The sequence below is a fragment of the Salmo salar genome, chromosome ssa03, assembly GCF_905237065.1.
Source record: "Salmo salar chromosome ssa03, Ssal_v3.1, whole genome shotgun sequence".
NCBI classification, from domain to species: Eukaryota; Metazoa; Chordata; class Actinopteri; order Salmoniformes; family Salmonidae; genus Salmo; species Salmo salar.
The window spans coordinates 38367-54396 of NC_059444.1; the positions used below are offsets into that span (position 1 = coordinate 38367).

Here is a 16030-nt window from a genome sequence, read left to right on the forward strand (position 1 = left end):
ATGACAGGATCAATAACTAACTGTCCTCTATCTGATGACAGGATCAAAAACTAACTGTCCTCTATCTGATGACAGGTTCAATAACTAACTGTCCTGTATCTGATGACAGGATCAATAACTAACTGTCCTGTATCTGATGACAGGATCAATAACTAACTGTTCTCTATCTGATGACAGGATCAATAACTAACTGTCCTGTATCTGATGACAGGATCAATAACTAACTGTCCTCTATCTGATGACAGGATCAATAACTAACTGTCCACTATCTGATGACAGGATCAATAACTAACTGTCCTGTATCTGATGACAGGATCAATAACTAACTGTCCACTATCTGATGACAGGATCAATAACTAACTGTCCTGTATCTGATGACAGGATCAATAACTAACTGTCCTGTATCTGATGACAGGATCAATAACTAACTGTCCACTATCTGATGACAGGATCAATAACTAACTGTCCACTATCTGATGACAGGATCAATAACTAACTGTCCACTATCTGATGACAGGATCAATAACTAACTGTCCTCTATCTGATGACAGGATCAATAACTAACTGTCCTGTATCTGATGACAGGATCAATAACTAACTGTCCTGTATCTGATGACAGGATCAATAACTAACTGTCCACTATCTGATGACAGGATAAATAACTAACTGTCCTCTATCTGATGACAGGATCAATAACTAACTGTCCACTATCTGATGACAGGATGAATAACTAACTGTCCACTATCTGATGACAGGATCAATAACTAACTGTCCTCTATCTGATGACAGGATCAATAACTAACTGTCCTCTATCTGATGACAGGATCAATAACTAACTGTCCACTATCATAACAGGATAAACTCTTCCTCTATCTATACATCACTCTATCTGATACCGGATAATCTTGTTCCACACTATTCTATCGGATCATAATTTTCCCTCATCTTTACTCTTCCCCATCTATACAGATCAATAACTAACTGTCTCTATCTGATACGGATCAAACTATCTCATCACATCCTATATATATCGTAATTATCATACTTTATCTGGTAACTGGATCAATAACTAACATTTCTCTATCTGATACGGATCATCTGTCGCGTTTGTTGATCAATAACTTTCTTTGTCACTCTATCTGATGACAGGATCAGCAACACATTCACTATCATTATTGATCAATAACTAACATTCATAACATCGTGCGGCATCACCAACTAACTTATCCACTGTCTATTGACGGATCAACCAACTAACTGTCTGTATCGGTAGCAGGATCAATAACTAACTGTCCTGTATCGATGACAGGATCAACCAACTAACTGTCCACTATCTGATGACAGGGATCAATAACTTCTTCTCCACTACTATCTGATGACAGGATCAATAACTAATTGTCCACTATCTGATGACAGGATCAATAACTAACTGTCCTCTATCTGATGACAGGATCAATAACTAACTGTCTTGTATCTGATGACAGGATCAATAACTAACTGTCCTCTATCTGATGACAGGATCAATAACTAACTGTCCACTATCTGATGACAGGATAAATAACTAACTGTCCTCTATCTGATGACAGGATCAATAACTAACGTCCACTATCTGATGACAGGATCAATAACTAACTGTCCACTATCTGATGACAGGATCAATAACTGTCCTCTATCTGATGACAGGATCAATAACTAACTGTCCTCTATCTGATGACAGGATCAATAACTAACTGTCCACTATCTCTGGTAATCTGTGAGGTCAATAACTAACTCATCAACACCCTCTATCTGATGACGGATAATAACTAACTGTCCTCTATCTGATGACAGATCAATAACCTTCCCTATCTGATGACAGGATGAATAACTAACTGTCCACTATCTGATGACAGATCAATAACTAACTGTCCTCTATCTATGACAGGTCAAAACTAACTGTCCTCTATCTGATGACAGGATCAATAACTAACTGTCCACTATGATAACAGGATCAATGGTCTAGGTCCAAACACAGGACTCCCCAGACACACCCCTTATTACTGGTGAATGAAGGAATAATTACACACGGCTCCTCCACACCCCTTATTACTGGTGAAGGAAGACACACAGGACTCCCCCGACACACCCCTCATTACTGGTGAAGGAGGAATTACACACAGGCTCCTCCACCCCTTATTACTGGTGAGAGGAATTCCCCAGGACTCCTCAGAACACACCCTTATTACTGGTGAAGGAAGGGAGAGAATTACACACAGGACTCCTCAGACACACCCCTTATTACTGGTGAAGGAAGGGAGGAATTACCCACAGGACTCCTCAGACACACCCCTTATTACTGGTGAAGGAAGGGAGGAATTACACACAGGACTCCTCAGACACACCCCTTATTACTGGTGAAGGAAGGGAGGAATTACACACAGGACTCCCCAGACACAGCCCTTATTACTGGTGAAGGAAGGGAGGAATTACACACAGGACTCCTCAGACACACCCCTTATTACTGGTGAAGGAAGGGAGGAATTACCCACAGGACTCCTCAGACACACCCCTTATTACTGGTGAAGGAAGGGAGGAATTACACACAGGACTCCTCAGACACACCCCTTATTACTGGTGAAGGAAGGGAGGAATTACCCACAGGACTCCTCAGACACACCCCTTATTACTGGTGAAGGAAGGGAGGAATTACACACAGGACTCCCCAGACACAGCCCTTATTACTGGTGAAGGAAGGGAGGAATTACACACAGGACTCCTCAGACACACCCCTTATTACTGGTGAAGGAAGGGAGGAATTACACACAGGACTCCTCAGACACACCCCTTATTACTGGTGAAGGAAGGGAGGAATTACACACAGGACTCCCCAGACACAGCCCTTGAGAAATTTAGTGCTCTATTCTGAGCCAGGTCTTATGCAAATGATCAACATGCAATTTACAGTAAGTGGTTTGCCTTTTTTCCAGTAAGAAACATGTGACAGATAGCTGTTCTTATACCCATTATCACTTCTGTACTTTGTGACACCATACAGTCTTTGATAAACAGGGATATGTTAGTGTGCAGTGCAGTTATTGTTCTCCAACTTCTTTTGATGTAGATAGAGAATGTAGGAGACAGTACATGTGGTCCTTAGGCCCTCTCTGAGAAAGATAGAGACATCTCTGAATAACTAATATCTCTGGTCTCAATGTTTCCCAGGACAGATAGACAGAGTGGGGGAGAGAGAGGGAGATACAGAGTGAGACAGATATGGAGAGGGAGAGAAAATATTTCTGAGAACCTTACATATTTAGGCCTCCCCCTCCTCCCATCCACAGAAGAAGAAAGAAGAAGTGTGTATAAATGTCTCTGAATAACTCTTGACTCTGGTGTCCATGTCACACAGGATACAGTAAATATAGACCTCAGGCCCTCTCCGAGAAAGACAGAGACATCTCTGAATAACTATTCTCTCTAGTGTCCATGTCACACAGGAGACAGTATAGAATGATACAACTCTACATGGTCATTGATGGTCGACCACAGAGGGCCAGACTCAGTCCTGGGAACCCCAAGGTCTGCATGTTTTAGTTTTTGCCACAACAATACAAAGATAATAATTAACTCTTCATCATCAAGCTGTGATTAGTAGAATCCACTGTGTAGTGATACATAACCTCACAGAACTACAGTCATGCTATGTGATGTGTGTGTGAATTCACAGGGTCCCATTTTACTCCATGTAAATATATTGTCACTTCAATTCTTTAATCACATGGTAAAAGGTATCTACACTGTGGTAAACTAAACTAATATACACTAAATATACAAACTAATCTACACTGGTAAACTAAACTAATATAAACTAAATATACACACTAATCTACACTGTGGTAAAGTAAACTAATATAAACTAAATATACAAACTAATCTACACTGTGGTGAACTAAACTAATATAAACTAAATATACAAACTAATCTACACTGTGGTAAACTAAACTAATATAAACTAAATATACAAACTAATCTTCACTGTGAGAAACAAACGTGGTTTTCTGAAAATAAGTCTGTCGTCACATGGTGGTGGTTAGTGTCATACTATTGGTTAGACAGTTTCCCCTTTAATGAGGTTGACAGTTAAAACTGTCTCTTACATTAGACTGAGTCACACAGAGGCTCCAGCTGTGCAGAGAACAGACACAAACCAACAACTGAGATAACAGCAGACTTTACAGCAGTAGAAGTTACAACAGTAGAAGTTACAGCAGTAGAAGTTACAACAGTAGAAGTTACAGCAGTAGAAGTTACAACAGTAGAAGTTACAGCAGTAGAAGTTACAACAGTAGAAGTTACAACAGTAGAAGTTACAGCAGTAGAAGTTACAACAGTAGAAGTTACAACAGTAGAAGTTACAACAGTAGAAGTTACAACAGTAGAAGTTACAGCAGGAGAAGTTACAACAGAAGTTACAAGACTAGCAGTTACGAGTTGAAGACAAATAACCTAATTAAATAAATACCATGGATATTGATGATTGTATATATGCCAATCAAAGACCCATAAAGCCCCGCGAGAAGGATGGAGTGGGTGATCAACATTCAGGTACAGTTTATCCTGTTATAATGCTAGACATACACACACACACTTACACCCCAACACACAAACACACACACACCCCAACACACACACACACACACACACACACACACACACACACACACACACACACACACACACACACACACACACACACACACACACACACACACACACACACACACACACACAAATATAAATACAGACATTTCTCATTTAAATTAATATTCACACCCCTGAGTCAATACATGTTAGAATCCCTTTTGGCAGCGATTACAGCTGTGAGTCTCTGGGTGAGTCTCTAAGAGCTTTGTAGACCTGGACAATATTTGCCAGTTATTCTTTTCAAAATTCTTCATGCTCTGTCAAATTGGTTGTTGATCATTGCTTGGCAACCATTTTGAAGTCTTACCATAGATTTGCAAGCATATTTAGATCACAACTGTAACTCTGCAAACTCCAGTGTAGATTTGGCCTTGTGTTGTAGGTTGTCTGGTGGAAAGCAGACTGAACCAGGTTTTCTTCTAGGATTTTTCCTGTGCTTAGCTCCGTTCTAGAATTTTTTTATCCTGAAAAACTCCCCATTCCTTAACAATTACAAGCATACCGATAACATGATGCAGCCACCACTATGATTGAAAATATTGAGAGGTACTCAGTAATGTGTTGTGTTGGATTGCCCCCCTGTATTCAGTACAAAAAGTGAATTGCTTAGCCACATTTCTTTGCAGTATTACTTAAGTGCCTTGTTGCAAACAAGATGCATGTTTTGGAATATTTTTTATTCTGTACAAGCTTCCTCCTTTTCACTCTGTCAAGTAGGTTAGTATTGCAGAGTAACTACAATGTTGATCCATCCTCAGATATCACCCTTCCGTATATGTGGTGAAATGTGGCAGAGAAGGAGCGATGTTTGTCAGACCATGAGACATCCTGAAAATCGGTCTTCTCTCAAAATCTTACGTAGCGTCCGAACGGTTTGGCCAACAAACTATTATAACCCCTCTATTGAAAGATGAGACTCTCACAAACGTGATGGGGTTCTCCATTTAGGACGTCTACAAGCCTCACAAGACTCTGAAGGTCCCCAGTACCAGTTTAAAACATTTATGGACGTATATATGGAGATAGTTTAGTGCCTAAAATAAGGGGATAAATACATGTAAAAAATATTAATAAAATGTTTCCTGATCTTTCTAATATCTCTCAGATATAGGACAGACACTTCAGAACAAACTTCCTTTTGATATTTTTGGGGACTATCTGTTGTTCCATGTAGTGAATCTGTTATTCAGTGTGTTTCTATTGGCTAATACTAGAAATGCCAAATACAATGCTTCATGCAATCATTTTTTTTCACATTTTTTTTTAATACTTTAACCTGTTAGGGCTAGGGGGCAGCATTTGCACGTCTGGATAAAAAAAATGTACCCGATTTAATCTGGTTACTAATCCTACCCAGTAACTAGAATATGCATATACTTATTATATATGGATAGAAAACACTCTAAAGTTTCCAAAACTGTTTGAATGGTGTCTGTGAGTATAACAGAACACATTTGGCAGGCAAAACCCTGAGACATTTTCTGACAGGAAGTGGATACCTGATGTGTTGTATTACCTTTAAACCTATCCCATTGAAAAACACAGGGGCTGAGGAATATTTTGGCACTTCCTATTGGTTCCACTAGATGTCACCAGCCTTTACAAAGTGTTTTGAGTCTTCTGGAGGGAGATCTGACCGAACAAGAGCCATGGAACGATGATGTCCCATTAGACACCTGGCGCGCGAGTTCATGTTGGGTACCCTCGTTCCAATACGTTATAAAAGAGTATGCATTCGTCCACCTTGAATATTATTCATGTTCTGGTTAAAAAAGGCCCTAATGATTTATGCTATACAACGTTTGACATGTTTGAACGAACGTAAATATATTTTTTCCCCTCGTTCATGACGAGAAGTCCGGCTGGCTTAGATCATGTGCTAACAAGACGGAGATTTTTGGACATAAATGATGAGCTTTTTTGAACAAAACTACATTAGTTATGGACCTGTGATACCTGGAAGTGACATCTGATGAAGAGAATCAAAGGTAATGGATTATTTACATAGTATTTTCGATTTTAGATCTCCCCAACATGACGTCCAGTCTGTATCGCAACGCGTATTTTTACTGGGCGCAGTGCTCAGATTATTGCAAAGTGTGATTTCCCAGTAAGGTTATTTTTAAATCTGGCAAGTTGATTGCGTTCAAGAGATGTAAATCTATAATTCTTTAAATGACAATATAATATTTTACCAATGTTTTCTAATTTTAATTATTTAATTTGTGACGCTGACTTGACTGCCGGTTATTGGAGGGAAACGATTTCCTCAACATCAATGCCATAGTAAAACGCTGTTTTTGGATATAAATATGAACTTGATAGAACTAAAAATGCATGCATTGTCTAACATAATGTCCTAGGAGTGTCATCTGATGGAGATTGTAAAAGGTTAGTGCATCATTTTAGCTGGTTTTATGGTTTTGGTGACCCTGTCTTTGAATTGACAAAACATTACACACAACTCTTGTAAATGTACTGTCCTAACATACTCTAAATTTATGCTTTCGCCGTAAAACCTTTTTGAAATCGTAAAACGTGGTTAGATTAAGGAGATGTTTATCTTTCAAAGGGTGTAAAATAGTTGTATGTTTGAAAAATTTGAATTTTGACATTTATTTGGATTCAAATTTGCCGCTCTTGAAATGCACCTGCTGTTGATGGAGTGCACCACGGGTGGCACGCTAGCGTCCCACCTAGCCCATAGAGGTTAATGTGTCTTAAAATTCTAAATCAAATAGCTAAATAATTCTTGGTATGACCATCTTAAAACAATTGCATATGTTGGCTCAGACCCTCCCCCCTCCCCCAGCTCAGACCCTCCCCCAGCTCAGACCCTCCCCCGGCTCAGACCCTCCCCCGGCTCAGACCCTCTCCCAGTTTAGACTCTAGAGGGTTAAACACTATAATTGCACACACAGTGATTCATTGCAACTTACTATGTGACTTGTTTAGCAAATGATTCCTGAGCTTATTTAGGTTGAAGTGGTTGAATACTTATTGAATCAAAACATTTCAGTTTTTCATTTCATATAATATATATATATAAAAAACATAATTCCTCTTTGACATTATGGGGTATTGTGTTCAGGTCAGTGACAAAACATAATTAAAAATTCAGTCAGTAACAACAAAATGTGGAAAAATTCACTTTTCTGAAGGCACTAGCTACCTCTATTACCTCGTACCCCTTCACATCAGCTTGGTACTGTTACTCCCTGTACATAGCTACCTCTATTACCTCGTACCCCTTCACATCGTCTTGGTCCTGGTACTCCCTGTACATAGCTACCTCTATTACCTCGTACCCCTTCACATCAGCTTGGTACTGGTACTCCCTGTACATAGCTACCTCTATTACCTCCTACCCCTACACATCAGCTTGGTCCTGGTACTCCCTGTACATAGCTACCTCTATTACCTCGTACCCCTTCACATCGTCTTGGTCCTGGTACTCCCTGTACATAGCTACCTCTATTACCTCGTACCCCTACACATCAGCTTGGTACTGGTACTCCCTGTACATAGCTACCTCTATTACCTCGTACCCCTTCACATCAGCTTGGTACTGGTACTCCCTGTACATAGCTACCTCTATTACCTCCTACCCCTACACATCAGCTTGGTCCTGGTACTCCCTGTACATAGCTACCTCTATTACCTCGTACTCCTACACATCAGCTTGGTACTGGTACTCCCTGTACATAGCTACCTCTATTACCTCCTACCCCTACACATCAGCTTGGTCCTGGTACTCCCTGTACATAGCTACCTCTATTACCTCGTACTCCTACACATCAGCTTGGTACTGGTACTCCCTGTACATAGCTACCTCTATTACCTCGTACTCCTACACATCAGCTTGGTACTGGTACTCCCTGTACATAGCTACCTCTATTACCTCGTACCCCTACACATCGGTAGGTACTCCCTGTACATAGCTACCTCTATTACCTCATACCCCTACACATCAGCTTGGTACTGTTACTCCCTGTACATAGCTACCTCTATTACCTCGTACCCCTACACATTGTGGCGGCAGGTAGCCTAGTGGTTAGAGTGTTGGACTAGTCATTGGAAGGTTGCAAGATTGAATCCCCGAGCTGACAAAGTAAAAATCTGACATTCTGTCCCTGAACAAGGCAGTTAACCCACTGTTCCTAGGCTGTCATTGAAAATAAGAATTTGTTCTTAACTGACTTGCCTAGTTAAATATAAATAAATAAAAAAATAAAACATTGGCTTGGTACTGGTACTCCCTGTACATAGCTACCTCTATTACCTCGTACCCCTACACATCGTCTTGGTCCTGGTACTCCCTGTACATAGCTACCTCTATTACCTCGTACCCCTACACATCGTCTTGGTACTGGTACTCCCTGTACATAGCTAACTCTATTACCTCGTACCCCTACACATCAGCTTGGTCCTGGTACTCCCTGTACATAGCTACCTCTATTACCTCGTACCCTTTCACATCAGCTTGGTCCTGGTACTCCCTGTACATAGCTACCTCTATTACCTCGTACCCCTACACATCAGCTTGGTCCTGGTACTCCCTGTACATAGCTACCTCTATTACCTCGTACCCCTTCACATCAGCTTGGTACTGGTACTCCCTGTACATAGCTACCTCTATTACCTCGTACCCCTACACATCAGCTTGGTCCTGGTACTCCCTGTACATAGCTACCTCTATTACCTCGTACCCCTACACATCAGCTTGGTCCTGGTACTCCCTGTACATAGCTACCTCTATTACCTCGTACCTCTACACATCAGCTTGGTACTGGTACTCCCTGTACATAGCTACCTCTATTACCTCGTACCCCTTCACATCAGCTTGGTACTGGTACTCCCTGTACATAGCTACCTCTATTACCTTGTACCTCTACACATCAGCTTGGTCCTGGTACTCCCTGTACATAGCTACCTCTATTACCTCGTACCCCTACACATCGTCTTGGTACTGGTACTCCCTGTACATAGCTAACTCTATTACCTCGTACCCCTTCACATCAGCTTGGTACTGGTACTCCCTGTACATAGCTACCTCTATTACCTCATACCCCTTCACATCAGCTTGGTACTGGTACTCCCTGTACATAGCTACCTCTATTACCTCCTACCCCTACACATCAGCTTGGTACTGGTACTCCCTGTACATAGCTACCTCTATTACCTCGTACCCCTACACATCAGCTTGGTACTGTTACTCCCTGTACATAGCTACCTCTATTACCTCGTACCCCTACACATCATCTTGGTACTGGTACTCCCTGTACATAGCTACCTCTATTACCTCGTACCCCTTCACATCAGCTTGGTACTGGTACTCCCTGTACATAGCTACCTCTATTACCTCATACCCCTACACATCGTCTTGGTACTGGTACTCCCTGTACATAGCTACCTCTATTACCTCGTACCTCTACACATCAGCTTGGTACTGGTACTCCCTGTACATAGCTACCTCTATTACCTCGTACCCCTACACATCAGCTTGGTCCTGGTACTCCCTGTACATACAGTGCATTCAGAAAGTATTCACAACACTTGACTTTTTCCACATTTTGTTACGTTACAGCCTTATTCTAAAATGTATTAAATACACATTTTTTCTTATCAATCCACACTCAAAACCCCATAATGTCACATCCTGGCCAGTATAAGGTTAATTGGTATTGTAGTTTGGTCAGGACGTGGCAGAGGGTATTTGTTTTATGTGGTTCGGGGTGGTGTTTTGGAAAATAGGGTGTTTGATTTAGTATTTCCGGGTTTTTGGTTTATGGTCTGTGTTTATGTATTTCTATGTGTTATCTAGTTAGTTGTATGTCTATCTTTGGTTAATTGGGGTGGACTTCCAATTGAAGGCAGCTGTGTGGTGTTGCCTTTGATTGGAAGTCCTATATTAGTTGGGTGTGTTGTTTGTCTAATTGTGGGAGATTGTCTTTGGATTGCTGTGTTGCCTTCAAGGCTGTCATTTTGTCGTTCATCCTTTTGTTTATTTTTTGTATACGTGTTTGTTTGGTTTTTCCTTCTTTTCCGTTAAATAAAGAAGATGTGTATACACATACCTGCTGCGTTTTGGTCCGCCATTTCTAACGATGAGCGTGACAGAATCTCCCGCCATTCCAGGACCAAGCAGCAGAGGAAGGAGCAGAGGAATTTCGAATTGGACAAATGAGAGAGATGGACTTGGGAGGAGATCTTGCAGGGAAAAGGCTCCTACACTTGGGAGGAGATCCAAGCCGGTAAAGATCGCCTTCCATGGGGACAGGTGGTAAATGAGAGAGAGGAAAGGAGTAAGGCTGGCATGGACCGGGAACGTTTCCGAGGGACAAGACTGGCGTTGAAGCACATGAGGCACCCCCAATACATTTTTTGGGGGGGGCACACGGGTAGTTTGGCTAGGCCTAGGAAGAGCCGGAAGCCAGCTACCCGTGGTTATATGGAGGAGCGTATGAGGTGGAGAGCGCCATGTTTCGCTGAGGAGCGCACTATCTCACCCATACGCACGCACAGTCCGGTGCGCGTTATTCCAGCCCCTCGCAGGTGCCGTGCTAGAGCGGGCATTCAACCGTGGTAGGAGGATGCCTGCGCAGCGCATCTGGTCGCCGGTACGCCTCCGAGGACCAGGCTACCCAACTCCCGCTCTACGCACGGCTACCATCAGGCCCCTGCACAGCCCAGTCTGCCCTGTACAAGCACCCCGCTCGTACAGGGCTACTAGTTCCATCCAGCCAAGGCGGGTTGTGCAGGAGGTAAGATCAAGACCGACTGTGCGCCTCCATAGCCCTGGGTTTCCAGCTCCTGTCTCTCGTGCGGACCCGGAAGTGCGTCAACCCAGTCCGACTCGTCCTGTTCCCGCTCCCCGCACTAGCCTTCAAGTGCGTAAACCCAGCCTCGCCAGTCAACAGTCGTCGGAGCTGCCCGCCAGTCAACAGTCGTCGGAGCTGCCCGCCAGTCAACAGTCGTCGGAGCTGCCCGCCAGTCAACAGTCGTCGGAGCTGCCCGCCAGTCAACAGTCGTCGGAGCTGCCCGCCAGTCAACAGTCGTCGGAGCTGCCCGCCAGTCAACAGTCGTCGGAACTGCCGGAGTGGCCAGACTGCCCTGAACTGCCGGAGTGGCTAGACTGCCCTGAACTGCTGGAGTGGCCAGACTGCCCTGAACTGCCGGAGTGGCCAGACTGCCCTGAACTGCCGGAGTGGCCAGACTGCCCTGAACTGCCGGAGTGGCCAGACTGCCCTGAACTGCCGGAGTTGCCAGACTGCCCAGACTGTCCCGAGTTGCTAGACTACCCAGACTGTCCCGAGTTGCCAGACTGCCCAGACTGTCCCGAGTTGCCAGACTGCCCAGACTGTCCCGATTTGCCAGACTGCCCAGACTGTCCCGAGTTGCCAGACTGCCCAGACTGTCCCGAGTTGCCAGACTGCCCAGACTGTCCCGAGTTGCCAGACTGCCCAGACTGTCCCGAGCTGCCAGACTGCCCCGACAGCCTGGAACGGCCAGAGCCGGAGCCACCTCCAGAGATAGGTGGGTTGGGGAGGGGGGGTGTAGCACAGTGCCGTCATTGACGGCAGCCACCCTCCCTTCCCTCCCTTTAGTAGGGGGGAATTTTTCTTTTTTGGTGTTGCTTGGGGTTATTTTGTTAAGGTGCTTCCGGGGTTAGCACCTTTAAGGGGGGGGGTACTGTCACGTCCTGGCCAGTATAAGGTTAATTGGTATTGTAGTTTGGTCAGGACGTGGCAGAGGGTATTTGTTTTATGTGGTTCGGGGTGGTGTTTTGGAAAATAGGGTGTTTGATTTAGTATTTCCGGGTTTTTGGTTTATGGTCTGTGTTTATGTATTTCTATGTGTTATCTAGTTAGTTGTATGTCTATGTTTGGTTAATTGGGGTGGACTTCCAATTGAAGGCAGCTGTGTGGTGTTGCCTTTGATTGGAAGTCCTATATTAGTTGGGTGTGTTGTTTGTCTAATTGTGGGAGATTGTCTTTGGATTGCTGTGTTGCCTTCAAGGCTGTCATTTTGTCGTTCATCGTTTTGTTTATTTTTTGTATACGTGTTTGTTTGGTTTTTCCTTCTTTTGAGTAGGATGAGTATACACATACCTGCTGCGTTTTGGTCCGCCATTTCTAACGATGAGCGTGACACATAATGACAAAGCAAAAACAGGTTTTTAGACGTTTTTGCAAAGTTATTACAAAAACAAACACAGAAATACGTTATTTCCATAAGTATTCAGACCCTTTACTATGAGACTCAAAATTGAGCTCAGGTGCATCCTGTTTCCATTGATCATCCTTTGAAATGTTTCTACAACTTGATTGGAGTCCACCTGTGGTAAATTCAATTGATTCAACATGATTTAGAAAGGCACACATCTGTCTATAAAAGGTCCCACAGTTGACAGAGCATATCAGAGCAACAACCAAACCATGCGGTCGAAGGAATTGTCCGTAGTTGTCCGAGACATGACTGTGTTGAGGCACAGATCTGGGGAAGGGTACCATAAAAAATTCAGCATTGAAGATCCCCAAGAATACAAATGTCTCCATTATTCTTAAATGGAAGAAGTTTGGAACCACCAAGACTCTTCCTAGAGCTGGACGCCTGGCCAAACTGAGAAATCGGGGAGAAGGGCCTTGGTCTGGGAGGTGACCAAGAACCCGATGGTCACTCTGATAGAGCTCTAGAGTTCCTCCATGGAGATGGGAGAACCTTCCAGAAGGACAACCATCTCTGCAGCACTCCACCAATCAGGCCTTTATGGTAGAGTGGCCAGACGGAAGCCACTCCTCAGTAAAAGGCACATGCCAGCCCGCTTGGAGTTTGCCAAAAGGCACCTAAAGACTCTCAGACCATGAGAAACAAGATTCTCTGGTCTGATGAAACCAAGATTGAACTCAGTGACAAAGTCCCGAACTATGTTTGACCAGGGGCGACTGGGTATGGGAAGAGAGTGAAGCAGACCGGAAGTGGGTTTAGTGGAGGTTGTGTTCCGGGCACAGACCGAGCAGGCTGAGACAAACTCCAGGGTATCTCTCTCCATGGTGGGCCACCAAAAGCACTGACGCAGAAAGGCAAGGGTCCGGTTCATACCAGGGTGACAGGTGAGGCGGGTAGAATGGGCCCACTGAAGAACATCAGAGTGAATAGAATCAGGAGCAAATAGAGACACACCCCTTAAACCTGGAAAAGGAACAGGGGAATTACACACAGGACACCCCCAGACACTCCCCTTATTACTGGTGAAGGAAGGGAGGAATTACACACAGGACTCCCCAGACACACCCCTCATTACTGATGAAGGAAGGGAGGAATTACACACAGGACTCCCCAGACACACCCCTCATTACTGGTGAAGGAAGGGAGGAATTACACACAGGACTCCTCAGACACACCCCTTATTACTGGTGAATGAAGGGAGGAATTACACACAGGACTCCCCAGACACACCCCTTATTACTGGTGAAGGAAGGGAGGAATTACACACAGGACTCCCCAGACACACCCCTCATTACTGGTGAAGGAAGGGAGGAATTACACACAGGACTCCTCAGACACACCCCTTATTACTGGTGAAGGAAGGGAGGAATTACACACAGGACTCCCCAGACACACCCCTCATTACTGGTGAAGGAAGGGAGGAATTACATACAGAACTCCTCATACACACCCCTTATTACTGGAAAAGGAACAAGGGATTTACACACAGGACTCCTCAGACACACCCCTTATTACTGGTGAAGGAAGGGAGGAATTACAAACAGGACTCCTCAGACACACCCCTTATTACTGGTGAAGGAAGGGAGGAATTACACACAGGACTCCCCAGACACACCCCTTATTACTGGTGAATGAACGTAGGAATTACACACATGATTCCTCAGACACACCCCTTGAGAAGTGTAGTGCTCTAATCCGAGCCAGGTCTTATGCAATTGATCAACATGCAATTTACAATAAGTGGTTTGCCTTTTTTCCAGTTAGAAACATGTGACAGAGAGCTGTTCTTATACCCATTATCACTTCTGTACTTCGTGACACCATACAGTCTTTGATAAACAGGGAGATGTTCGTGTGCAGTGCAGTTATTGTCCTCCAACTTCTTTTGATGTAGATAGAGAATGTAGGAGACAGTACATGTGGTCCTTAGGCCCTCTCTGAGAAAGATAGAGACATCTCTGAATAACTAATATCTCTGGTCTCAATGTTTCCCAGGACAGATAGACAGAGTGGGGGAGAGAGAGGGAGATACACAGTGAGACAGATATGGAGAGGGAGAGAAAATATTTCTGAGAACCTTACATATTTAGGCCTCCCCCCTCCTCCCATCCACAGAAGAAAGGAGAAGTGTGAATGACCGTCTCTGAATAATTATTATCTCTGGTGTCCATGTCACACAGGATACAGTAAATATAGATCTTAGGCACTCGCTGAGAAAGATAGAGACATCTCTGAATATCTATTCTCTCTGGTGTCAATGTTTAACAAGAGACAGCAGTTATTCTTTGTGAGTGCACCGTCTTCTATATAGCTATCTGCAGTTCATCACAGACAGACAGACAGACAGACAGACAGACAGACAGACAGGGAGGTACAGAAGGAGAGAGATGGAGGTGGTAAAATGTATCTACACTGTGGTAAACTAAACTAATATAAACTAAATATACAAACTAATCTACACTGTGGTAAACTAAACTAATATAAACTAAATATATAAACGAATCTATACTGTGGTAAACTAATATAAACTAAATATACAAACGAATCTACACTGTAAGAAACAAACAAAAAATGGTTTTCAGAAAATAAGTCTGGAGTCACATGGTGGTGGTTAGTGTCATACTATTGGTTAGACAGTTTCCCCTTTAATGAGGTTGACAGTTAAAACTGTCTCTTACATTAGACTGAGTCACACAGAGGCTCCAGCTGTGCAGAGAACAGACACAGGCTCAGGATTCACCAGGCTGGGGAGACATAACGGAGACCTGGCTCTGGGCGCAGGCCCTGGACTCACCAGTCTGGGAAGACCCACTGGATGCCTGGAGGAGGTGGCACAGGAGAGACCAGGGTGGAGAGACCCACTGGAGGACTGGTCCGTGGAGGAGACACGGGCTTGACCAGGATAGGGAGACCCACTGGAGTACTGGTCCGTGGAGGAGGCACGGGCTTGACCAGGATGGGAAGACATGCAGGAGGCCTGTTTCTGGGCGCAGGCACAGTCTTTACCAGACAATCAGCACGCACCTCAGGACGAGGATGGAGAGCTGCCTCAGGTGACATCATTCCCACGACACGCTCATTAGGGCGAATGCCGTATTTTATGCACCATACTAGCAGC

General features: G+C 43.9%; 1 protein-coding gene across 1 annotated transcript in view; it reads left to right on the top strand.

Moving 5' to 3' along the window:
* The first annotated feature begins 4166 nt into the window (after positions 1 to 4166).
* Positions 4167 to 16030, top strand: part of LOC106596438 (CD209 antigen-like protein E) — a 29646-nt gene continuing 17782 nt past the window's right edge. The window contains exon 1 of the mRNA XM_045714344.1: positions 4167 to 4584. Within this exon, the coding sequence (XP_045570300.1) occupies positions 4503 to 4584 (82 nt within the window). The 5' untranslated portion in view covers positions 4167 to 4502. The remainder of the gene's footprint in view (positions 4585 to 16030) is intronic.